Below are 25,486 nucleotides of genomic sequence, written 5' to 3' on the forward strand. Positions count from 1 at the left end.
GTGTGGACTGTCCCCCACCCAACCAGTCTGTTCCTGAAGTCCGTGCCCTCCCTTCCTGAACGTGTCCCCACCTGTGTCTGAACACCTACCATGTGTTTAAGAGCACAGTCAGACTCTGAGGAAAACCTTGCTAACAGACACAGCTGCCCTCTGTAAACTTTATTTTCAAGAGACTGAATTTAATATTTTCATTGTCTCCACAGAATAAATTTCTAAATTGGTAGCAAATACCTCTTGGTCACTATGGCATTGTAGGTGATGGTTCCCGCAAGTTAGCATGTCAAGGTTTGCCTGTGCCATACAGCTGTCCCCACACTTCAGTGAGCGCTCTCTCTCTCTCTCTCTCTCTCTCTCTCTCTCTCTCTCTCTCTCTCTCTCTCTCTCTCTCTCTCTCAGTTTTTCTCTCTCTCTGTATCTTGGAAAGTACAGAAAGACCAGAGCCCTCCCTATTTTTATTCTGTGGTCTGTGTAAAAACCAAATGATGCCATCCTGACTTGGACTCCCTCAGATGGATCAAACAGCACATTAGTCACTGGCAGACCTTTCAGGTTCCATACCTCAGAGTCTTCCCAGTTCCTCATTCTTGCCACCCATCAACCGTGAAGTTGGTAGTAAGAAAAACAAGTGAACACACCTCCCACCTCTCTTGGTCAGCACCAGTGACTAACCACCCCATCACAGTAGCATCAGACAGTTCAGATTACAAAGTGGCTGTGTTCTTTCTGTTTAAGTGGCAGCTTGCCCGATTTCACCCAAGTGAAGCGCTTCCCCAAGCTTCACTCTACTGCACTCCTGTGCAGTTAAAGGGAAAATCACTAATTTGACTCGATGTTCCTCTGTTGATCATTAGCAGATATTAGCAATTCAGGGACTATGTAGGAATAACAGTCACCCTCAGAACAAACCCGGAACTTTTTATTCTTTGCCCTGCACTTAAATAGGAAAGCCTTTGGCCTGTTAAGAAAGACCACTTGCTGATTCACTGTTTTAATATCAGAGAGAGCTTGAAGTGCTGTGCCTAAGAAACTGGCTCATGCTTTGGGATAGGCAAGGTTAAGATAGCACAGAACCTTTGAATTAGCTGCCCCACCACTGAGGGGAGGCAGTCCTGCTGCTGGACTTGCCTTGGTCTATTTTATGTTATGATAGCTGACAAGTAATTTACAGAGAGTGAAATTTTCATGTGGCCCATGGTTTGAAGGCTGGAAGGCTTCAGTTGGGAACACTGCAGTCCCATGACAAGACAGGAAATACATAACAAGATAGGCCATCATGGCTTAAGTATCTCTTCCTCTTTGTGTAAGGCATGGCTCCATTGGATAAGGGGCTGGCCCTTATGGTATCTTTGACTTTACCTCATAGGGATCCACTTCCAGACACCACAACTGGATTAAGTTTTTAGTCTTGAAATATGAGTTTGGGGTGGGTTCAGAAGCAAGAGGTCATAATGCTGCATCGGGCTCAGTCAAGGAGGCCTTTGAGGTATCTAGGACAGCTGCCTGCTGGTTAGAGGGGAGACCATTGTTCAGGGGTACTGTGTCTCTCTCTTCTCTGTATCTTCTGAGGTACAGAGTGTCTCAGCTCTGACAGTCAAAGGTTCCATTGGGGAAAATCCATATGGAGAAAAATTCTCCATGGAGTCTGGACCCAGTTGACGGGGATGGTATTAGAAGTAAGCTGGCTAAGGAAAGCCGTGTGTGTCTTTACAAGAAGCTCTGTTAGCAGATGCAGGCGCTCCATGTTTATATGGGAAGGGCTTCCAGAGATGTGATGCATTCCCAACAGTAGGTAGGATTTATGGCAGATTCTGACTTACTAGAATTCAGAAGGGGAAATGATGCCCCTGAGCTTTTGTCCTGGTGTGGTGTTCATGTTAGGAGCTTCTTGGGGAAAGGATCTATGCTGTGGAAGTCGGGATGGTCAAGTAGACAAGAAAGAATGCCTGGTCTCTTCTGTTATTTCTTCTTTATTGCTGTTCTCATTGTGTTAAAGATACACAAGTAAAAAGTTATCTTACATGGAAAACTTAACTGTATAAAATAAGAGCTAAACAACCAGGGGTAAAACCTAAGAATTCTCAGTCAGAGGGTTTGCTCTTTTATTTAAGAAACTTAAGAGGCCTGAGCAGTGTAGGTGTCAGAGTCCATGACTGAGGAAACCACTGAAGACTAGTTGGGTACCCTAATAGCTGACTGTGGGCTTGCATGGTTAAAAGCAGCCATCAGAGCCAAGTCCCTGAACAACTTCCTTCCTGGCCTAATTGCATGGCAAGGTGTTAGGATACACTCTTTTATGCATCTCCCTTACTTCATCTGTCATCCATTCTCTCCTCATGCAAGGTTTTCCCACTTTTTGTCTCCAAAAATTGTGACAAGGATACAAAGAAAAAAATCAAGAGTTGTTTAGTAAGGAGGGACTACTTAAGAACTCGGGTGTGTGCTAGTCCAAGCTAATGATGCATACTGTGTTTTAAATGGCTTGCTTCCTGGATATATAGTCTCACCACATAAAGCAAGCAACCCCCGCTAACATTTTTGATTCATTTCCATCCTGTCACGTGTTCATCATATATTTTTAAGTTGCACTATAGCCTCATTTGTGTACATTTGCAAAATTTATATTAAATTTGTGCTCACTGGTTCCATTCTACAATAAGGTCAGATATACTAACTGTTAAAAATGTGCTTCTCATATAGATTTGCAACTATGTGGGACCTGCAAAGGTTATTGTTCAATTGGTCACAAATGGAAAAAATATCCACCTGCATGCCCACAGCCTGGTGGGCAAACACTGTGAGGACGGGATCTGCACTGTAGTAGCTGGACCCAAGGACATGGTGGTTGGGTAAGTGGGGGCATGTGGTGCTGAGGGAGAGGGGACAGGAGACCGTGGAGCGCATGAATATGAAGTCACATGCGCTTCTCATTACTGACCTATGCACGGCCTGAGAGGTCTCAGGACACACATACATATAAAGCCAGGAGAATGTGTAATCTCATTTGAACCCCAAGAAAAAAGAGGCAACCAGATATGTGCATTACCTGAAGTAATCCTTGCATTTGTATTACTGTCTTCTCAGGGGTGGGTTGGCTCAGTTTGGATGGTGTTATATTTATAAGTACTTGGCCTAAGAGCCATCTTCAATATATCTGTGTGCCGCTTTCAATAATATTTTTCTTCTCCTGGAAATAAATAAAAAAAAAAAAAAGACAAAAGAACAAAAAACCCGCCACCTTAACTACACATAAACGGCCGCCTTAAAGATGCTTTTTGCTTCTTTGGAACAGGGCCTCCATTTGTAGTCTGAGCTGACCTTCAACTCACAACTATCCCTTCTGCCTTCTCTGCCTCCCAAATGTTTAGGTGCTGGCTGGGCTTAGAGACATGCACATCAAAGCCAGCTCTGATTTTTATCTATTTGTGATTCCTTCAATAGATTCCAAGTGGGAACATTTGAGACATGAAGCAGATAGATAAATATTATTTTCACTCTGTGCTACTTAAAAAGTATGTAGATTGAGTAACCAAGAAATGCAGATTGGTTTGAGCATTCATTAGATGTGTAATGTAAATAGAAATTAATCTGTTCATCCAAGGTCATTCAAATAAAATAATTTTAATGAATGAAATTTTATGGAAATAATTTCAAAAGAATCAAGAAATACTCAGTAAGATACAATAATGGGCTGAGGGTTAAAGAGACATTGAACAAGTGTGATAACCCAGGTTCAAATCCCCTGACCACACATTAAAGCCCATTGCAGCACGTGAAGGTGTGTAATCCCGGGCCGTGGGGTACTGGGGGGCAGAGACAGGAGAATCTCTGGAATTCCGTGTGCCAGCTTGCCTAGTGCGGTGGGTAAACAGACTCCATCTCACACCTGAAGTTGTCCTCTGACCTCTATATACACACCACAGCACATACACACCTCCATTCTCACACACACACACACACACACACACACACACGTGTACACACATAAAATCAAGGTATTAATTATGCTAAGGCTTTATGTTTAATTATCCTGAAGCACTTTAGGGCCTGCAGAAACCAAAAACAAACAAACAAACAAACAAACAAATAAATAAATAAATAAATAAAAATAGGGGAAGGCCAGGAATGGTCATGCACGCCTTTAGTCCCCACACTAAGGAGTCAGAGGCAGGTGAATCTCCTGAGTTCGAGGCCAGCCTGGTCTACAGAGTGAGTTCCAGGACAGCCAGTGCTACACAGAGAGACTCTGCCTGCCCCGTGCCCCCAAAACAAGCCAGGTGTAGTGATGCCCCTGGAGCCCTAGTGCCAGGGTGGTAGGGAACAAGAGACAAGCAGATCCTCCAGGCTCACAGGCCAGCTACTCTACCCAGTGAACACAAGGTCCAGTGAGTGACCCGGTCTCAAAAAATGATGTGACCAAGGAACCATTCCTGCCATGGCCCTGTGGCCTCTCTGCTTGCATCCAGATACACTTTTTTGTTATTTTATTTACTTATTATAATGATATGTATAACATCATTTAGGGTGTTCTAATCCTGGTTTAAGTGGTGTCTGCTAAAACCCCAGCAAATGTGAGCTTTTTATGCAAAGGAAGGAATTGCTTAATCACATGTAATGGAGTTTGGATTCCGTTGTTTTGAGTCGCTTGCTCTTGGGAGGCATGGACAGCTTTCATGATCTTGGCATTCCTGGCATTCCTTTGTTTGACTATGAAGACATAAGAGTGTGAAAACCCTGGAGAGAGGGAGCTTTCCTTTAAGTCACTAAAGTCTGACGCTTTTTGATGTTGGGAGGAAAGTATCTAAATTGGAGGGAACAGCTTAGGTTGACTCCTGTGTACTTTAACTTGTCTGAGCATCTCCTGGGAGGGCCACCCTGCCTCTTGGTTTTATCACATTCAGTTCCCTTCCAGCTCCTGCCTGACTTACAAGAGAGGTGAAATGCAGGGTTCCTGTCAGTGTCCGACAGTCAGTCCCTCGGTGTTTGTGCTGAGTTTATTACAGCAATGCCCCTCCCTTTGAAGCATTTGTGCTCTTTTGGTCTTGTTGGTCTTAAAATTGTATGCGTTTTCAGGAAATTGTGCATGAGATTCTCTGTTAGTCATATTTATTATTATAAATCTTCCGGTATGTAGAAATTAGAAGAAATTTTCTGGTGGCTCTCTCTGTAGCACAGTGGTAGAGGGCCTGCCTAGCACGGACAAGGCCCTGGGTTGATCCGCGCTGCAGCAGCAGCACCAACAAAAAGAACTAATGGTTTCTACTCCAGCACCTAGGCTAGCAGCAGTGGGAATAAATTCTGCATCTGGAGCAGAGTGAGGAGGTCTTTCCGTGGCTCTGGTGCAGTTGGGGTGTGGCTGTGGAGTTGAGATTGCTCAGTTTTGGTTCATTCAGCAAACACTTTCAGCATCTTAGTTCCTGAGTTTGTTCCCTGTGGTTTGATTTAGTTGTAGCTGAGTGGGATTATCTAATGTTAGAAAACTTGTCTGAGAGGCGTCATCAAGGAGATGCCACCTGAGTGATAGTAGCAGCCACGGTAGCTTTTCTCACTGAAGGCCCCGCACAGTGTCCGTACGCACACGTACATCTGGGATTTAGCTGAGACAATTCTGCTCACACTATCTCCCAAAAGACACCATTTCCTTCATGACTCAGTGATCTCTGTGTCTCTGAGTTTCTAACATGAGACCTATATCTTATTCTCCTTCCACCTATTTATTTATTCATCTTTTGAGAGTGTAAAGCAGCATGCTAGTAGGCTGAAGTCAGAACTCCACTTCTGCCACTGTGCTCAACAGAAATGGGGACAAGTTGGAACGTCTTTGGAGACTTGAGTTTCTTTCCTTACAAAATCAGAGAGACACAGTCTGTCTCCAGGCACCTTCTATCTTTAACATTCTAGACCAAGCCGACATTAGCTGATGCTGTCAAATAGCGTGCGTAAACTTGCCACTATCTCTCTACAGTATGACATCGATTAGTTTATTTAGTTCTGACTTGTAGGCAAGAAATTTAGGAAGGCAGCCAAAGCTATTTCTTAGACTTGTCAATACTAGAAATAGAACAAAGATAACCTGTTTTCAATATACAGATTAGACAGTATAGACTCACAAACAAGGCACTGGTCCAAAACATCAAGATCTGGAAAATGACACCAAGAAGACAGATGGCTTTGAGTGCATCAAAGCTGAAAGAATCCCCCTTAGTTACAGTGTCTTTCACACCTGCTCAGGTTGGTTCCTATTTTCCAAATTATTTTATCAATATGAAGTTTGATTATGGGTTTAATGATTTTAATGTAGGGTTATTATTTAAAAAATCTTAGCTTTCACTCACATTTTTTAATAACACTACCTTTCTTAATAAAAATAATCCTGTGTGGTATTTTATTTTGACCTAGAATGTTAATTTTTTTTTTCAACATTCTAGTTCTTTGAAATTTTTCATTCAGTGGAAAATGTCTGTGCTTTTCGGCTTTTTTGTAGGCCGCATTCACCAACAGCCACCACGCCCTGTTTGTTTCCTGGCAACCTGGGTTGAAAGAGTTGTACATTTTTTTTTCACAACTATTTATATAGTGTATATCGGTTGGTAAACACTAGAGCTGTGGTTCTTGTGACCCCTTTAGGGGGCACCTAAGACCATCGGAAAACAAAGGTATTTACATTACAATTCATGACAGTAGCAAAATGATAGTTATGAAGTAGCAACACAAATTTTATGGTTGGAGGTCAGCACAACATGAGGAACTGTGTTAAAGGGTCTCAGCATTAGGGGGGCTGAGAGCCACTGTTCTAGAGGCTATACAAACACAAAAACACAAAGGTGAACTTGGTGGAACTGCTACATTATTAAATGACTGTTTTAGAGATCCAGACTAATTGAGATTGGTCATTTCATGTGGCTAAACATTAGCCCACAGAAGAGACACTGACGGGAAAAGATTGGTCAGATTTGGACTTAGGTCAGAAGTATGCCATTCTAAGTGGGGGTGCACTGTGCGTCAGGGGCTGCCTTTGGATCCTGTGAAATCAAGGACTAAGTCTTGAAACAGCAAATCCAAAAGAGGGGCCACTTGTGAGCCCCAGCCCCGTGTCAGGAACTCAGACACATCAAGACTCCAGCAGCAGCTTCCACATGACTGCTTCAGGTTTATTGGTGGCTACAGGGGCCAGTCAGCCTGGGTCACTTAAATAAAACTAATGCCAGCCTCTGTCCAAGAGAGCTTGATTTCACAGAGGAGCGTCAAGCCAGGTTCTCGAATTAACTGAAGTTAGTTAAAACCCTTTGTTTGTTCAGTAGGTTTGGACCAAACCCCCAAATGTTTAGTAAGTTCTAAAGTAATGGTGATGCTGCTGGTCTAAAAACCCCCATGTTATGAAAACAAGGGTAAGAAGCAAGGAAGTGGTCCCAGCCCTTTTAGTGGCAGGTATGGCCTTTCTGTTTTGAAATGTCATTGCTGCAGTATTTACCCTTCCAAATGTTCATCTCTGTCAATTTTGATAATCATATGGCCACTAACACCAAGTATGCAATGGTTCCTAACGCCAGAATCCCCTCATGCCTCTTAGTACAGCTCTTCCTGTACTGCTGAGTTTTCTTTAAATATGGTTCTGCTCTGTGGGGATTGCATGTAATAGAAGAATCATACAGCCTTTTAAAGCCTGCCTGTCTCGCTCAGCATCGTGCACTGCAGTCCTCTGCTCTTGCTTCCTCTCGGTTACTCTGTGGCCATGCCTTGTACTGATGCCTGCAGTTTGTTATCTTTCCAGGTAGAGATAAGGTGCTTTGTATGTGCGCTTAAGTTTTCATTTCTCTTGGGTAAATAGTGAGGAACAGAACAAGGACATAGGCTGCCAAAGTGTTACTGACAAGGAAGTGCCAAGTCATTTTCTAAAGTGGATAAAGCATTGTATGTTCCTTTTGTACTCATATTTATAACACTAATTCTAAACACTAACTTATTTTCTTTGACATTTTATTGTAAATTTTTTCAAACATTTTTGAAGGAAAAGAATATCATGAGCTACTACTGTGCCCACAACCCAACATCAACATCAATAACTAATTACTGCATTCCCAAACTTGATTAAGGGCATCCTTACGTAGATATCTTTTGGCTATTAACATCTAATTTTATTAGGTAGAAGGATATTTTATATAATTTGTATTGTTTTAACTTTACTGATGCCTATTTTATGGCTAACAAGCATTGTTGCTTGAAAACGATGCTCACTCTTGTCTAATAAAGTAGATGGTTGGTCCGGATATTTGAGTGTTATTCTAGTCTTCTGTCCTTATAGCGTATGTCTATTAGTTCTGTCATCTACTGAGAGAGGAGTATTTATATACTTATAGCTATGTCTGTTGTCCTTTCATTGGTCTAAGATTTTACCTCCTATGATGTGGAGCTTTCTTATATCAGGCGCATAAATACTGAGGATTCTTAATCTCTCTTGGTGAGTTGATGTTTTTACCACAACAGAAATATTCTTTTCTCACTGGTGATGTCATTTGTTCTAAAAACCCATCTTGGCTGATAGTGATGTCCTTAGCATGGTCTCACGGTGTGAAAGAGTTGATGTGTTATATGTGTGCGAACCTAAGGGTAGCACACTTTCACCTCCTGCTCCAGGCTACATGCTGTCATGTTGTCCGTTTCACATCTACATACATTATAAATGCCACAATGCACTTGTTTTATGGGTTTGGTTTGGTTTGGTGGCTTGTTCGCTTGTCCTAGACAGAAAAGTAGCTTTTAAGTAAATTGCATAAATTAGGGGCCATGAACGTGTGTTACACACATTGGAGTTTGCATTGCTCTTTGTCCTGTTTTATAGGTCAGGATCTCTATCTGGTACCGTCTTCTGCCTGCATCACTTCCTTTAACTTTCCTCGTATTGCTGATCTGATGCTGATGAGCTCGTTTCGTTCTTGTGTCTAAAAAAGTCTTCTCTTCCTTCATCTTTGCTGTTCAAAGGCGTTTTTCTGAAGCGCAGAGGATTCTAAATTGACAGTGTGTTCTTTCATGTCCTGGTTTTATGTTGATTCACTGTCTGAGGACTTGCCCTGTTTCCAACAAGGACTCCTCTGTACATTTTGCCTAGTTCTGCTGTAAGAAATATTTCTAGCAGTGTTTCTGACTTCTCTTCAGACATAGCTGTAAGCAGGGGATGTTTTGAAGGACTTAGGTATAGTTTTCTTTTTATGCTTGAGCGTCTTAGGATTCTTAGTTCTCCGGATTTACATTTTTATTAAATCTTAAAACTTTCCAACTGTTAAATTTTCTGTCCACTGCTTCTCTGTCTGTGACTCCTCTCTTCCTTCCATCCTTTCATCTCTCTCTCTTTCTCTCTCCCAGAATAGGGTTGAGTTGGCACCATTACTAAGGAAGTACCCTCTGAGTATTCAGTCTGTTGCTTCTTGTATTTGAGGCTTCTTGAACTGGTCCAGCCCTATGCATCTACAAGAACAGTAGCTTTCCCCAGCCTTAGAGGGATCTCTCACAAACATCAATGGCCAGCGAAAGGTATCACTGGTGCTCTGGCTATATAAAGCCTAGTCTCTTTTTATCTCAAGGCTTTACCTGTCTCTGCAACTGCAAATCCTGGGCCTCCCATCCTGCAGCCTGGCTATTGAGGCAAGTGATTGTCCAAGCCACAGTATTTCTCTTTCCTTACAGATCACCATCCTGTGTCACCTGTGCCCCAAAGCCTGGGGGTCAGGGTAGATCTGCATTACTCCACTGTGGGCTATGGCAGTCAGTACACTGACCCGTGTATTGTTTCCTCGTGTAAATCCTTGCGCTGAGGAATGCACTGTGGACAGAATGTGAAGTACAGCCACAGTGCTGGTCACTCATGTGCCCAGGAGATGACCCTGTTCTCCTAGCAGGGGATGGTCTGCAAAGAAGGGGACCCAAGGGGGCAAACATGAGAGCCACTGCTATTGGAGGCCGGCCTGGGCCTCCTGCACAGCATCAGGGCCTGCACTCAGCAGGCATTCGCTGGGCACACGTGTCAGCCTATGTTCTAGAGCTGGGATCTATGTAAAATGGCATATCTACTTCTCTGAATGTCCGTGTCACTCACTCCACGTCTGGGCTGCTTTGTGAATTCCCTTCTCTTTCTCTAGTTTATATGACTTTGTACAGTAGCTGTTCTTTATGCAGGCAAGCTGCCATATCTCTCTTAATGTAATTTTGAATTACAGTGTGTGTGTGTGTGTGTGTGTGAGAGAGAGAGAGAGAGAGAGAGAGAGAGAGAGAGAGAGAAGACAGAAAACAACTTGTGGGAGTTGCCTCTACCCTCCTACCATATCAGTTCTGGGGATTGAACTCATGTCATCAAGCTTGGCAGCAAGCCTTCTTACTAACTTAGCCATCTCACTAGCCCATATCTTTGTCTTCCTTCTGCTGATACTTCATTTTCCTTTCAGAGTAAAAGTCCTTACACCCTATGGTTGTGAGAGACCTGGGCCCTGCACTTGTCCCCTGAACTTGTCTGTCACCTGAGTCTGCTCCTTTCCCTCAGCCCACATGCTGCCTCTGTGCCACTGTTGAACCCCCGGAGTGCATAATGTCAGGGTGAAGTCCACAAAGAATTAGATGACAGTTTTGGTGATAAGTGATTCCAGGTTATAAATAAGCCAGAAGGAGATGGGATTCCAGAGAGACATCACACCATATCCAGAAACCCATGAAAAGATCCAAAAGAAACATAAATCCCTCCAAATACAATATTCTTCCTAACTAAACATTAGTGTGTGTTTATGAGTTTACAAGTCTTTTTGTAGACTCCTCATAGAAAACACCCTAAAATAAAGCCACATGAGGGGCTGGAGAGATGACTCAGTGGTTAACAGCAATGGCTACTCTTCCAGAGGACTCAGGTTCAGTTCCCAGCACCCACATGGCAGCTCACCACTATCTGTAACTCCAGTTCCAAAGGATCCAACACCCTCACACAGACATACATACATACAGGCAGAACACCAATGCATGTGAAATAAAAAGTAAACAAATTTTTAAATGAAGCCACATGAAACTTCCTTAGTAAAACATGTATACACGTGTACCCCACACACTAGGACATGTGATTTGATGTCTAATATGCTGAGACCCCAGGTGCTTGGAGTTCTCCACCGACTCATTTAGTAACCCACGTTAACCTGGCCTAACTCACATGTGGCAAGTCTGGTTATGGAGCTAAGTACATGTCGCCCCAGCCCTGCAACAGTGTTGTGTGTTCTCCAGTATGAGCCGTACATTCCCCTCGTAACACAAAAGTCCTGGATTCCGACGTTCATCTAACTTGGATTTCTGTAAGACCTGGGTGCTTGCACGTTTTTTCAAAGTGCACTTACTGAACGGAAGCCCACTCTCCCCTCGCGGCCCGCGTAACTCTTGGTTCTTTTTGCCGCTCCTCTTGGTGCGTTTCTCCAGCTTTGCGAACCTGGGAATACTTCATGTAACTAAGAAAAAGGTATTTGAAACACTGGAGGCACGGATGACAGAGGCGTGTATACGAGGCTATAATCCTGGACTTCTGGTGCACTCTGACCTTGCCTATCTACAAGCAGAAGGTGGAGGAGACCGGCAGCTCACAGGTGAGCAACCTTGCCCAGCCTTACTTAAGGCCTTCTACATCTCAAGAGGACGGCCGCGTCCGTCAGCGTACCAGCCCATGGGGGGGAAGGAGCTAGTGTAATTGAGTTGTTCTGTACTTGACGCCTCCCTCATGCACAAAGGCTTTACACACTAACTCCCCCCTTTCTCTGTGCACACGTCACTCTACTCTCTCACATACTACCTGTGCCTTAAACTCTTAACCAAGGCAGAGAGGCAGAATAGGGAGAGGGAAGCAGAAGACAACTGTTACACACTCCACAGGAAATGCAGGTTTCCTCTGATGGTTTAACTTTAGACAATTTAATGGGGTTGTTACATAAAACTTCACTAGCAATTGGAAGAACTCCAGGCCAAAGTAACCAAAAGAAGAAAGAAGGCCTAACCTACTAAGTTAAAGATGAAACTCAGGAAGACATTGCCAAAGATACTGGTAAAATTCAGAGGATCGTTTGGCATGCTTTGAAAACACATAGTCCAACAAATTAGGAAATCTTACAAAACATCGATAAATTCAGATACATTTGGCCTGTCAATATTAAACAGACCTAAAATAACCAATGCAATTGAAGAAGTAGTATAATGTCTCCCAACTAAAAAAGGCCTAGTCTCAAATGAAATCACGGCTGAATTCTACCAGATCTTTGAAGAAGGATAACATAAATTATCCTTAAACTGTTCCATAAAATAGAAAGGGAAGGAACATTACTGAATTTATCTTCTGAAACCAGTATTATCTTTATACCAAAACCAGATAAAAGTACAACAGAAAAAAAAAAAAGAATAAACCAATATCACAGATGAACATGGATTTGTAAGTTCTCAATAAAATGATACAAAGTTGTCCTCATTATTAAAATAAAGAATGATTCAGCATCTGAAATCCAATAAATGTAAGGCATAAATAGACTTGAGAACAAAAAAATTACATGTCATCTAAATAAATGCAGAAAGCTTTGGACAAAGAACAACATCCCATTATATAATCTTAAAAGAATTAGAAATAAGAGAATTATACCCAATATACCAAAGGCTGTATACAATACACGTACAGCCAATAGTTACCTAAGGGGAAACTGAACATATTCCCTTTGAAAACAAGAGTAAGACAAGGTGTGGATTTCCTCCACTACCAGTCACCATAGTGTTTAAAACTTAGCTAGAGCAATAAGACAGGAGAATGAAATAAAGTAGGAAAGAGAGAGGTCAATATATCTCTATTTGCAGACAATATTATCCTATACACAAGAGCACTCAAGACTCCACTGGAAAGCCTTAGGTCTGATAGAGTGTCAGGGTACAGAATCAGCATACAGAACTCAGTGGCCTTGCTATATATCAATAGTGAACGTGCCAAGAAAGAAATCAGCAGAAATAGCAAACAAGTCTAGTGACGGCCATTCACAATAGCTTCAAAGTAAGTAAATCAGACTCCTGGCAATAAACTAACCATGTGAAAAGACCTTTGCAATGAAAATTTTTAAGATACTGAAGAAAGAAAAAGATAATAGAAAGACCTCCCATGCTCCTGAGTTGACATAATTAATATCACAAAAAATATTACCAAAAGTGGTCTGTAGGTTAAATGAAATCCACATCAAAATCTCAATGGCATTCTTCATGAAACTAGAGAAAACCTATCCTAAAATCCATAGTTAAAGCCATAGGATAGGGGAAAAGAGTATTGTTAAAGGTATCACACAATTGCTGATTTCAGGTTACACTATCGAACCTTGGTAACAAAGACAGCGTGGACCTGACATCAAAACAGCATTATAAATCAGTGGAATAGTCAATTAAGAAATAAACACAACGATAGCCACCTGATACTTGAGAAAGATGCCAAAATATGCATTAGAGAAAAAACAGCCTGTTCAACAAGTGACGCCAGGGAAACTGGATAGCCACATATAAAGAAGGAAACCAGATCCCCATCTCATCCTGTACAAAATCAATTCAGCATGGATCAGAGATCTCAATGTAAGAGTCAGTGGTCTGAAACTCTTAAAGGAAAACGTACAGAAAATGCTCCATGGGGTAGAAGTAGGCAAGAACTTTCTGAAAAAGGCTCCAGGAACTCAGGAAATAAAATCGACAACTAACAGATGAAATTTAAAAGCTCCTGTACAGCAAAGAAAATAGCTGAGTGACGAGACAACCTTCAATATGAGAAAGAAGTTTTGCTAGCTATGTATCCAAAATATTAATGTCTAGTTATATCAAAGACTCACAAAACTAAATTCCAGAAAACCAAACAATCCAGTCAATAAATGGGCTAAGGAACAAGGAGAGGGCTCTCAAATGATGAAGCACAAGCAGTCAGTAAATGTGAAAACGTTACAATTGCTTTGCAATTCCATCTCACCCCGATCAGAATGGCCATCATTAAGAAAACGGGTATCAGGAACTTGGCATGTAGTGCATGTGTGTGTGGGGGGGGGTGCTTGCCTTGTACATACAGGAAGTTCTGCAATGTAGTACAGGTGTGTGGGGGGGGAGGGGTGCTTGCCTAGTACATATAGGAAGTTCTGCATTAAAACAAATAGGGTAGCACATAATCCCAGCACTTGGGAGGTGAATCAGGAGGCTCTGAAATGCAAGACCACCCTCTCTGTATATTGCAGATGACTCAGTAGGTAATTTTCACAAAGTCTACTGGCCTGAGTGCAATACCCTTCCTCAGGTTGCCCTCTGACCTACACATATGCACTATGCAAATAGATAAATAAAAAAAAATCAATATGGAAATTCCTCAAAAGTAAAAGAGCTACCATAAGACACGGACGGCCATTCACTGTTGTATGTATTTGCCAAACTCTGAGTCAGTGTACTACACAGACATGTTTACTAGCACATACAGGTTTATTGAAGCCATATCCATGAGTCAAGTTAAAGAATCACCCTAGCTCTCCATCAACAGATGATAGATACACAAAATATGCTATATATGCATAGTGGAGTTTTACTCAGCCATAAAAAAAAGAATGTCATTTACAGGACAGTCACCTGGAGATGACGGTGTTGAGTGCAATAAGCCAGGGTAAAAGCATCACATGTTGTCTCTCTCATTTCTAGATCCTAGATTTTATATAAATGCATAAGATTATTTGCAGATGCATGTGTAGGACATGAAAGTAAGAAGGTATTCTATTGGGAGGAAAGGAACTAGTGAGCATGGGGGAGAGGAAGGGAGCCGGAAGGCTGCGGGACTGAGTATAGGCATCGGGTTTGGTCTGCTGGGATGAAGATATCTTTATGAAACCTATCACTATGTACACAGTATATGCCAATAAAAACTTTTAAGGAAATAATTCTAGATAAAGAGTTGGTCTTTGAGATGTTCTTTGTTTGGGCTTCTGAAAATGTGCCGTGTTAAATGTCCTCACTCTTTGCCTGCCCGGGCATGAACAGACTGTACTCTGTGACCCTAGACAGGGAGAAGGAGATCATCCGGCAGGCAGCTCTGCAGCAGACGAAGGAGATGGACTTGAGTGTGGTACGCCTCATGTTCACAGCCTTCCTTCCTGACAGCACTGGCAGCTTCACCCGGAGACTGGAGCCCGTGGTATCAGATGCCATCTACGACAGCAGTGAGTGTTCATCCTGAGGCAGGGCAGCTCCATCCAGCATCACCCAGATCAGACACAGCCCCACCTCAGCACTGACGGAAGAGCTGCAGCCTGTAGACAGTGGCCCAGGGCCCTGGAGCTCTAGTTTACTGTGCACAAGTGAACTACCGCGGTCTCAGGTAGAGGGCTGGTGTCCAGCCCACGTAAGGCTCTTAATTTAGAAAACGCATTATATTCTTTATGTGTAACACCAGTGTCTTCATCTGACACCTTCTTTAAAATGGCCTTGTGTTTCGCCCCTAGCAGCTCAAAAGAGAAATTAATAAAAGACAATTATTATTTTTAACTGTCCTTATTCCCACTTGGTAAAACATTCATTAAGATGGGAACTTCGGGGTAACTGAAGAAATAGTATGTCAAAATTGTCTTTCAGTCTGCAGATACTAGAGTGCGGAGGATTTCAGTTGCCTTTAGCATGTACTGTGTAACTCTGTTGGGCTTAATAAACGGTTGCTTTAGGAACCCTGCAAGTAGCCTGAGTGAAAGATTAGACTATGATGTACTAGAAAAACCCATGTTCCCCATCCATCAGCTAGTGGACTTGTCTGATTTCAACAAGGTTAAAGGGAAGTGGAAAGTTTATCAAATGAAAAAGAGTCTTACTAAAGAAAGAACCTTCCAATGCAGCTGTTGGAGTTTTTAAAGAGGAAGCTTCATATTGCTTGCTGGTACAGGCAGCTTTGCCCCAAACCACACAGAATGCTAATTTAGTTTGGGAAAAGGAAATAGAACATCTTCATTTTTCTTTGTAGAATTAAAAAAAAAAAAAGTAACTTAAAAATTGTACTTGTCTAAAAAATTTTAGGACTTTTGTAAATGACATAAAAATTAGCATGACACAAGCCACTGGCCTTACAATTCTGACACATCAGGAAATCGTCCTTCCCAGCCTGTGTGTCGGGGAAAGCCAAATGCCATCATCCAGAGAAGCAGACCCCAGCATCCGTTCCTCGCCTGCTCCCTTCTGCCTCACCAGTCTGGGGTACAATGAGTGAGTGGTCCAGGCCCAAGTGCTCCAAGGACACTGGCAGCTATCCGTGCTCTATCCGTGTCTTTGTAAAACGTAGGCGTGAGCTCATCCATCGAACTATGCCAAAGTAAGCTAAACTTGGGTGTGCCTTGTTTTCTCCCTTTGAACAGAGGCCCCCAATGCATCCAACCTGAAAATCGTGCGGATGGACAGAACTGCAGGGTGTGTAACCGGAGGAGAAGAAATTTATCTTCTCTGTGACAAGGTTCAGAAAGGTACGTGTATGACCCAGTCTCCAGACGTGAAATGTAGTTGTCAGGGTCCTCTGCGACTTGCTCATACTTACTTACAGTGGACCAGAGTGTTCTCCTTTTTGCTGTGGGACCTCTCAAACATTTCCAAGTGTGCAATATGTTATTTTTGTAAAGCCTGAATGTATAGTTTCATTTCCTACAGAAGTAAAAGGATAGTGATTATACCAAGAGTCATTCAGCATACTGATATTTAATGCTTAATACTTAAACTTTGTTCCTGGTACTCAGTACCTAAAGTAACTGTTATTTTCTGAGTTTTACATAACAAAATTACAGATCCTGCTTGCTTTTCTATGCGGTGTTATAATATGGAATCCCCCAGTCCCTTCCATGTGTTACTATGATGCCCAGTGAGAAAAGAGAAGGCTGCATATAAATATTCATATATATACGGTCCTCAGCACACTTCCCTCAGTTTGCACTTTGTGAGAAATTATATATATTCTTTTTATTTTACATATCAATCCCAGTTCCCTCTCCCTCCCCCCTCCTGTCCCATTCCCCACCCACTCCATAGGGACGCTAAGGCCTTCCAGGAGGGACCATCAAAATCTGTCAAGTCATTTGGAGTAGGGTCTAGACCCTCCCTCCTGCCTCTAGGTTAAGGGAGTATCCCTCCATGGGGAATGTGCTCCCAAAGTCCTTTAGTGCGCCAGGGATACATCCTGGTTCCACTGTCAGAGGTCCCTTAGACTGCCCAGGCCTTCTAACTGAGACCCATGTTCAGGGGATCTGATCAGTCCCATGCTGGTTTCCCAGCTATCAGTCTGGGGGTCCATTAGCTCCTCCTTGTTCAGGTCAGCTGTCTCTGTGTGTTTCTGTAGCCTGGTCTTGTCCTCCCTCTCTGCATCTGGATTCCAGTTGGGCTCAGTGTTTAGCTGCGGGTGTCTGCTTCTTTTTCCCTCAGCTACTAGAAGAGGATTCTATAGTTTACTGTCACTACATATAGCAACATTGGGGAATTAGTAAGAGCTGGAGGAGAAGTTACTTTCCCAAACTTAGTTTTAAATAAAACTACAAATAAATATTCTTTATGTTTAAACAAGTTTGCTTAGACTGGTGTCTTAAGAGTTTCTGTTGCTGTGATAAACATCATGTCATGATCAAAACCAACTTGGGGAGGAGGGCATTTTCCTCTCAGTTTATAGTCCATCATCCAGGGACAACTAGACAGCTCAGCAGGAGGCGGCAGGCAGAGGCCATGGAGGAGCGCTGCCTCCTGGCTTGGACCTCATAGCTTGCTCCGCCTGCTCTAACACCCAGGGTAACACTGCCACAGGGACCCGGGCCTCTCTGTAGTCAGAATTTTTTTTTACTCTTTTGCTCTTTGGGGGCCCACCACCCAGCTCCTAAATGGAGGCATATTCTTTTTCATAAATGCCCAGCCTTAGCTTGTTTCCTGCCAGCTTTTCTTAAATTATCCCATCTATCTTTTGCCTCTGGGCTTTTGCCTTTTTTCTGTGTTCGTATATCTTTCTTACTCACTCCATTTGCTGGCTTTGTAGCTAGGTGACTGGCGGCCTCTGATGTCCTCCTCCCCTCCTTTTCTTGTTCCTCCTTCCTCTCTTCCTCCTTTTATTTAGTGTCTGCCAGCCCCGCCTATCCTTTCTCCCGCCTTGCTGTCGGCCATTAAGCTCTTTATTAGACCAATCAGGTGTCTCAGACAGGCTCAGTAACACAGCTTCACAGAGTTTTAAAACAAATGAAGCATAAAAGAATGCAACATGTCTTTGCATCATTAAACAAATACTCCATGGCATAAACAAATATTCTGTAATACCTTCCCACATTAATTATCAGTCAAAACCAAAATGTGTCACAGGCCAGTCTGCTGGGGACATTTTTCTCATTTGTAATTTCCTCTTCCCAAATGACTCTGGCTTTCGTTAAGTGGACATAAAACTAATCCCAGCAATGACTGATATTGATCTATGCCCAACCCACTAAACTGAAGTCATATTCATTTCCAGACCCCTGGCTATATGTGCCATGGCTAAAATTGTATTTAATTCTTAGTGTTTACCATTACCCTGAAATGTCTCAACATCAGATGCCTTAGAAGACAATCTTATTGTGGGTGGGGTTTTTTGTTGTTGTTATCTTTTTTTTTTTTTCCTTTTTGTTCTTTTTGAGGGGCACACTACCCAGCTCCCAAATAACTCACACATGGAGGCGTATTATTACTTATGAATTCCCACCCTTAGCTTGGCTTGTTTCTTGCCAGCTTTTCTTAATCTAAATTACCCCATCTTGATCCGTGGCTGGCTGGGTGGCCCTTGATGTCCCCTTCGCCTTGTTCTCTCCTTGTTCCTCCTCCCACATTTCCTCTGTTTATCCTCTCTGCCAGGAATCCCCTCCAATCTTTGGCCCTGCCTCACGATTGACCGACCATTCGGCTCTTTAGTGAACCCGGGGATGGGGTACCCAAGGGCCTGTGCTCGTGGGAGTGAGTTTGTGGCCTGGCTAAGTAGGTGGGCTCAGAACCCACCTTTGGTGCCAGTTACTACTCTGTAAATCCTGATCTAGGAATGGCAGACCACACCTTGGAGAGGTGACACATAATGTGACATTCTCAGGGCCAGCCCTTAATGGCAAGAGGCTGTCTCCAGAATGTGAAGCTGGCCCAAACTCGAGTGCATTAGACCTCCTCATTCCCTCCCCAGCACTGGGAGACTTCCTAACAAAAGATGCCACCAGAAGGTGAAACATAACTTGTCACTAAACATGGCCCTGGCTCTGAGGTATCTGTGCATTGGATCCCTCTGCCTAAAGGAGGTGGTTGGGTTACAAGCCATAGCCTCCTCTGTGGAACATGCTGCTGGTGGTTATGCTCAGAGGTGCCACCAGAGAACAGAAAACCTTGTCAGAAATGCTGTTAAAATGGTCAGCATTTGTAGTGACTTAAGAGTTCCCTCCACACTGTACAATGAAAATAAAAACATGATAAGTTGAATATTACTGCCATAATACAGTTGCAGTTACCCATCATATACATAAGTAAAATGAAAAGGGTTGGAGGTGGGCTAAAAGGGAGACAGACAGACTATGAAAATGACAGGTGTCCTGTTTTACTAAATCTGGGATAGACCTACCCAAAGGCAAAGAATTGGGCCAGATAACAATGAGAGAGTTTACTTAATCTTTATATATCTAAAATTATATTAAAGTAGCACAGTCAGCTTTCACCAGTCACTAGTGTGGTCCTGCCTATGAACTGAGAAGTACATGTCATATTTCTGCAGACCTAGAGTCTGTGATTAGGTAATAACAACAACAACAAATCATCATAGTTTCATCACAAGAAAACATGGCCATCATAGTATTTAAACGAGTTGCTTCATGGGGAATAAGGAAGTAGTGTGTAGAGGTGGTACATCACAGTATGTATGAGGTGGGACTCGGCATCTATGATGTTCACATCCTGCTTCCTTCATCTATTATCTGTTCAACCTTGGATAACCTACTTAAGACACAATCTGGGACTGACAAGATGGCAGAAAAGTAAAGGCACTTGCTGTCAAGCCTGGCAACCTGCGTTCAATCCCCAAGATCCACATGGTGGAAGGAGAGAACCAGCTTCCGTGATCCTCTGAGCTCTGGATGTGCTTGTAGTATACATGTGTACTCCCACGAATGTGCACACACCGGTAGACTCCCGATTATCATCCACAAATGAGGACAGCATTAGTAGACCTACATCCCTGGACTAGTTTGAGGACTAGATGGGTTAACATTTATGATAAAGCACTTGGGACAGCATCTGCCATGTAGGAAGCTTCATGTATGTCAAGTTTTACCGTGTACATCTCCATACTGGGTTGAGTTACACCTACGAGTTCTGAAACTCTTCAGTCCTTCAAGTTTCCCAGAAGTAAACTAACTAGTTTAAGGGTGGAAAGTGGAAAGTTCATATGTTGACTAAGACACAGCTTAATAGATTAGGTAAATTAATACTCCACCACTATGAGTAAATAGTAGATCCCCTTCCTGGCGTAAATAATGTGTAAAATGTCTGTGATCTGTGAAAACTTTAAATGGTACAAATCTCCTGCTACTAATTCTTTTCAATACCTTTACACGAGGCAGAGTTATGTGGTGCCTGCATTTGCTAGCATGCTTGTCAACATCATTACACTCATTGCAATCATGTGCCTGAATGTGACCATTTGCAGATGACATCCAGATTCGGTTTTATGAGGAGGAAGAAAATGGTGGAATTTGGGAAGGATTTGGAGACTTTTCCCCCACAGATGTTCATAGACAGGTAGGTGGGTTGACATTGTGGGTTTGATTTTAATACCTGTTCTGCCCAGATGAAATTCAGTGCTCGGTTTCCACAGATTGAAAAAGAAACCACCATAAGTCTCTAACATCTGCACAACAATGCTATTTTTATGGCTCTTCCAGAGAAGTACTACCATACCCTACCGTAGAGCTGCAGGGAAGGAGCTGCTAGAAGGTTGGCTCAGGGAGCCTGGCATGGAGCCTCATATGGTGTCTGTTGTTCGGGTACTGAAGACAATGGTCCTCAGTTCCTCCCATGAAAATGTTCAGGTGTTGAGCATTCTGGCAAAGCCTGAGAAAAACTGTGCTGAGGAGTTTGATGGCTGAGGCAGATGCCACCCTGACCAGCCAGGGCCGCCAGCTGCATCTCATTAATAGTCACTCATTGAAGGTTACTGAGAAACGCTATTTTCAAGAAATCATCCACACCTTCTCCAGTAAATGGCTAGATAACCGGGTGTTTCTATTTGGTGGAATATCGTGCAGTCACTAGAAAAGGGGAGTCTGTGAATGAACAGAGATCTCAAAGTAGAATGCTAAGATTTGAAAAGATTGATTGAGAACATAGTGTGTACAAAACAGTTAGTGTTCACATGCACAGGGAGCCTTCGGAAACAACAGCAGAGCCCCCAGGAGTCTTCACTGAAAGGCTGCATGAATGGGAGGTAGGGAGGCAAAAAGAATTATCAGTGTATGCCACTGTATTCCTCCCGTGTTTGAGGAAATCATGATCCTTGTGAATATAAAGATAGAAAAAAAAAAACAGAACTAAGGATGCCCAATGCCTAACCCAGCACTGCCCAGAATTAACACGCGTTGCCTCCAGCACAGAGCTACTTTCCAGGCTGCCAGTGGCAGAGCCTGGTTCCATGTGTGTCCACACCCAGTCCTTCACACACTGCTCTAAATGACCGTGGAGGCTTTTAAGGCTAATTTGAAAGAGAAATAACTAGGGTGTTAATTAAGATAATTAACTGGCATACTGTTGTGTTTTACTTTCACAGAGGCAATATAATAAAAATATATGCTGGTGGCGATGGCGCACACCTTTAATCGCAGCATTTAGGAGGCAGGCAGGAGGATCTCTCTGAGTTTGAGGCCGGCCTGGTCTACGGAGAGCTCCAGGACAGCCAGGACTGCACAGAGAAACCCTGTCTTCAAAAAACAAGTTTTTTTAAAAGAAAAAAAAAATGTATGTGTGTAACATACTGACTAGGCTGGGTCTTAGCACACTTTATTTAAGCTTAGAGTACAAATGTATGCATACACAATGTGCCTTCTGCTCACCACCACTAGAAAACAAACGTCCTACACCCATGTTTGGATTTTTTTGTATGCAGTTTGCCATTGTCTTCAAAACTCCAAAGTATAAGGATGTCAACATTACAAAACCAGCTTCCGTGTTCGTTCAGCTTCGGAGGAAATCAGATTTGGAAACTAGTGAACCGAAACCCTTCCTCTACTACCCTGAAATCAAAGGTACCTGGGTTGTTTAGACTCTTGCGCTTGCTCTGAAAGCTCAGTGGGTCACCTCCTTTACACAGCCTCCTAGACTGCACTGCCTGGGTGTGTGTGAAGTACTTATTTTTAGAGACAAGAAGGTAAGGTATCAATGTCATGGGATTAGCCCCAATTGCTTATGATACTGTGATTGCTGCCAGACTTGTATGAGATTTAGACAATTGGCATCTTTGAATATTAAAATCTAGTATTGAACCAGCGAGATCGGCTCAGTGGGTTAAAGCGTTTGCCACCAAACCTGATGACCTGAGTCTGAGCCCCAAAACTTGTGTGGTGAAAGGCAAGACCTACCTACCAAAAGATGACCTCTGACCTCTGCATGCATGCTGCAGCGCGTACACAGAAAAAAGGAGGGAGGAACAAAGAGAGAGGAGGAGGCGGGAAAGGAAAAGAAAAAAAGGCTCAAATGTGTTTTCAGCTCCTCAAGTATTAAACAGAAAACTCAGCCACCATGCAGCTCAGAACTAGAAATGAACAGTCACCATACTTTTCCTCAGTACAAGTACCAAGGACAAAAGCAGACTATGGTAAAAATGTGGGATGCTAGGCATCACACTCTGGGCCTTGTCCAGCTAGGCAGACGCTCTGCCACTGAGTGGTAACCCCAGTCTTCCAATAAGAAGTCCCAAAGCAAAGCATTCACAAACCGTATGTTGTCGAGGAAATGGTGGGGGTGGTGTTTTTTCACCCCTTACTCTTTGGCTTTTTGGAGGGGCTTACCACCCAGCCCCCACATAAATACACATGGAGACTTACTCTTACTTACAAATGCCCGGACTTAGCTCGGCTTATTGCTAGCCAGCTTTTCTTAACTTGTCCCATCTGTGGCCTCTGTATTTCTGTGTATCCTCGTTTCTTTCTTCACGTCCTCGTCTCCTCCTTTTCTTGTTCTTTGATCTCTCTTGCTTCTTGATCTCCTTCCAGATTTCTCCTATTTATTCACTCTGCCGACCAGCCGCACGCGTCCCCTCTCCTGCCTCGCCATTGGCTGTCCAGCTCTTTATTAGGAGCACCAGGTGTAGCAGCACGGGCACAGTAACACAGCTTCACAGAGTTAAATGCAATATAAGAGGATGCAACACATCTTTGCATCATTAAGCAACTGTTCCATAGCATAAATGAATGTAACACATTTTAAAATAACATTCCACAACAAGGAAAAAAAAAAAAAAAAACCCTGGATCCCATGGTCTAAAGAAGTCTTCAAAAAAAGTCTTCTTCATTGAGAAGCCATTTGGAACATTATTGAAGATGAGATGTCATTCTGTAAATATGTTTCTCTTATTGGTTGATGAATAAAGCACTGTTGGCCAGTAGGAAAGGAAGATAGGCGGGACTAGGAGACAAGGAGGAAAGAGGAATTAGTAGGGAGGAGTCAGCATGGAGAGATTGGAGAGAGCAGATGCCTGCTGCACTCCCCAGTAAGATGAGACCATGTGGAAATACTTAGATTAACAGAAATGGGTTAATACTTAAGACAGAGCTAGCTGATAAGAAACAAGTAACTGGCCAACAGCATTTATGTCTTAAAAAAAAAAAGTCAAGGCTTCCTCTAATTATAAAATGGATGCTTGGGCAGAGGTGTGACAGCTGGTGTTAATCCTGGGAGAAACAATCACTGTAAGTGCTGAGATGGACTGAGGAAGGCTAAGGCAGGCCAGGGAGGCCAGGGCCAGCTGTGTGTAGTATGACACTAGAGTAATGGCTAAACCTGCCTGAGTACTACTGTCTGGGATGACACGGTCAGAATGATGCAAGGATCCAGTGGTGCTTCAGTAGGGTTAGAAGCGGTTCCCATGCCTGGATGTGAGCATCCAGCAGACAGTCCCTCGGTAGTGTGGTGGAGACCTGGGCCTTGGTGAAGGGAAGCGGAAGAGACTCAGAGTCACAAGTGGTCCTAGCATTTCCAGATTGGGAACTTGTGGTGTGGCTGAGTGGACAGGAGCATCCAGGGACAGAAGACTGAGTGTGAGAGAGAAGCTCCGTGTAAACCTGTTTCAGTTCAGGTCAAGTGCAGGGTGGAGGCCAATCAAAGGCAAGACCGGAGTGGATGGAAACTGCCCTAAGAATCCCTGGCCCCGCCTTTGTACCTCTGTTCTCTCTCTCTCTCTCTCTCTCTCTCTCTCTCTCTCTCTCTCTCTCTCTCTCTCTCTCTCTCTCTCTCTCTTTCCTGAAATCCATGGTTCTGAGAGGAGGTCCATAACTTGGAAGTTATACCAAGAACTAAGCTCCAGTGAAATCAGAAATGTCTGGATCAGAGGGAGTGAGGTGGAGAGGAGAGGGTCGGCGGCCTGACTGTCACCAGATGCAGGGTCCTAGCTGAGGTTGGGAACCACCAAGAGGCAGCTGCACCCAGCCCCCCCACCCCCGCCCCAACCCCCAGTGTTGGTTCCTTGAGGGCAAAGCGTGACGCTGATCAAGAATCTGCTGTGGCAAAACCGCTTAGAAAGCATTTCTGAGAGTTCATGTTTCTTTCTGAGGTATGACCACTGCTGCATTAGATTTATGGTACATTCCATGGCAGGCCTACTTCCTTCCTTCCTCCCTTGCTAGCCTGATGTCTTGTAGATCCTTCTGTTCACACAAAACAGTGTGAAAATCTACACTTTACCTGAAGCCCCTGCCCTCTGAAAATAGGAGGAAAAAAACTCATTATTTTTTTTCCCATGAGGAAAAAAAATAGAATTTATCTCCTGAAATATGCCTTCAAAATAATGTCATCTTTGCTGGTGTAGAACCATGAGAAGAAAAAAAAAGAAAGGAAAAAAAAAAAAAAAAAACACAGGTTAGCAATACAGGATGTGAGTGAGCCCGAAACGTTCCAAGCTTGACTCCCAGCCTCCCTTTCTGGAGCTGTCTGCATCAGAAAAGTATAGGAGTAAAGGTCCAGCCTCCTCAGCAGGGTCAGGGCTGTCTGATGCCTGGCTTAGCGGGTGGGGTTCGTTGACAACCTTCAAACACACACCATCTAGGCCGTCATGAATACAAATACAGATAAAGCGCCACAGAACACAAACACGGGCAGGCTTACCTGGGGAACTAGAAGTGGCCATTGACCTCCACGGAAAGAATGGCTGCAGTGCATATGCTACAGTCAAGCTATTATATTAGAACTCAGAATTGTGGATAATAGAGTTCCTTGTTTT

The 25,486-nt window shown here is 43.2% G+C and overlaps 1 protein-coding gene across 2 annotated transcripts in view; it reads left to right on the plus strand.

Moving 5' to 3' along the window:
* Nfkb1 (nuclear factor kappa B subunit 1) overlaps window positions 1–25,486 on the plus strand; it is an 88,027-nt gene that overhangs the window by 39,042 nt on the left and 23,499 nt on the right. The window contains exons 6-11 of one of the 2 annotated variants that reach the window (XM_051185443.1): window positions 2,698–2,846; window positions 11,440–11,603; window positions 15,054–15,212; window positions 16,392–16,496; window positions 20,708–20,799; window positions 22,160–22,298. In XM_051185443.1, the coding sequence (XP_051041400.1) occupies window positions 2,698–2,846; window positions 11,440–11,603; window positions 15,054–15,212; window positions 16,392–16,496; window positions 20,708–20,799; window positions 22,160–22,298 (808 nt within the window). The remainder of the gene's footprint in view (window positions 1–2,697; window positions 2,847–11,439; window positions 11,604–15,053; window positions 15,213–16,391; window positions 16,497–20,707; window positions 20,800–22,159; window positions 22,299–25,486) is intronic. The other variant, XM_051185444.1, reaches the window with a different exon arrangement.

This window comes from Phodopus roborovskii, unplaced genomic scaffold (genome assembly GCF_943737965.1).
Source record: "Phodopus roborovskii unplaced genomic scaffold, PHOROB, whole genome shotgun sequence".
Lineage (NCBI taxonomy): Eukaryota > Metazoa > Chordata > Mammalia > Rodentia > Cricetidae > Phodopus > Phodopus roborovskii.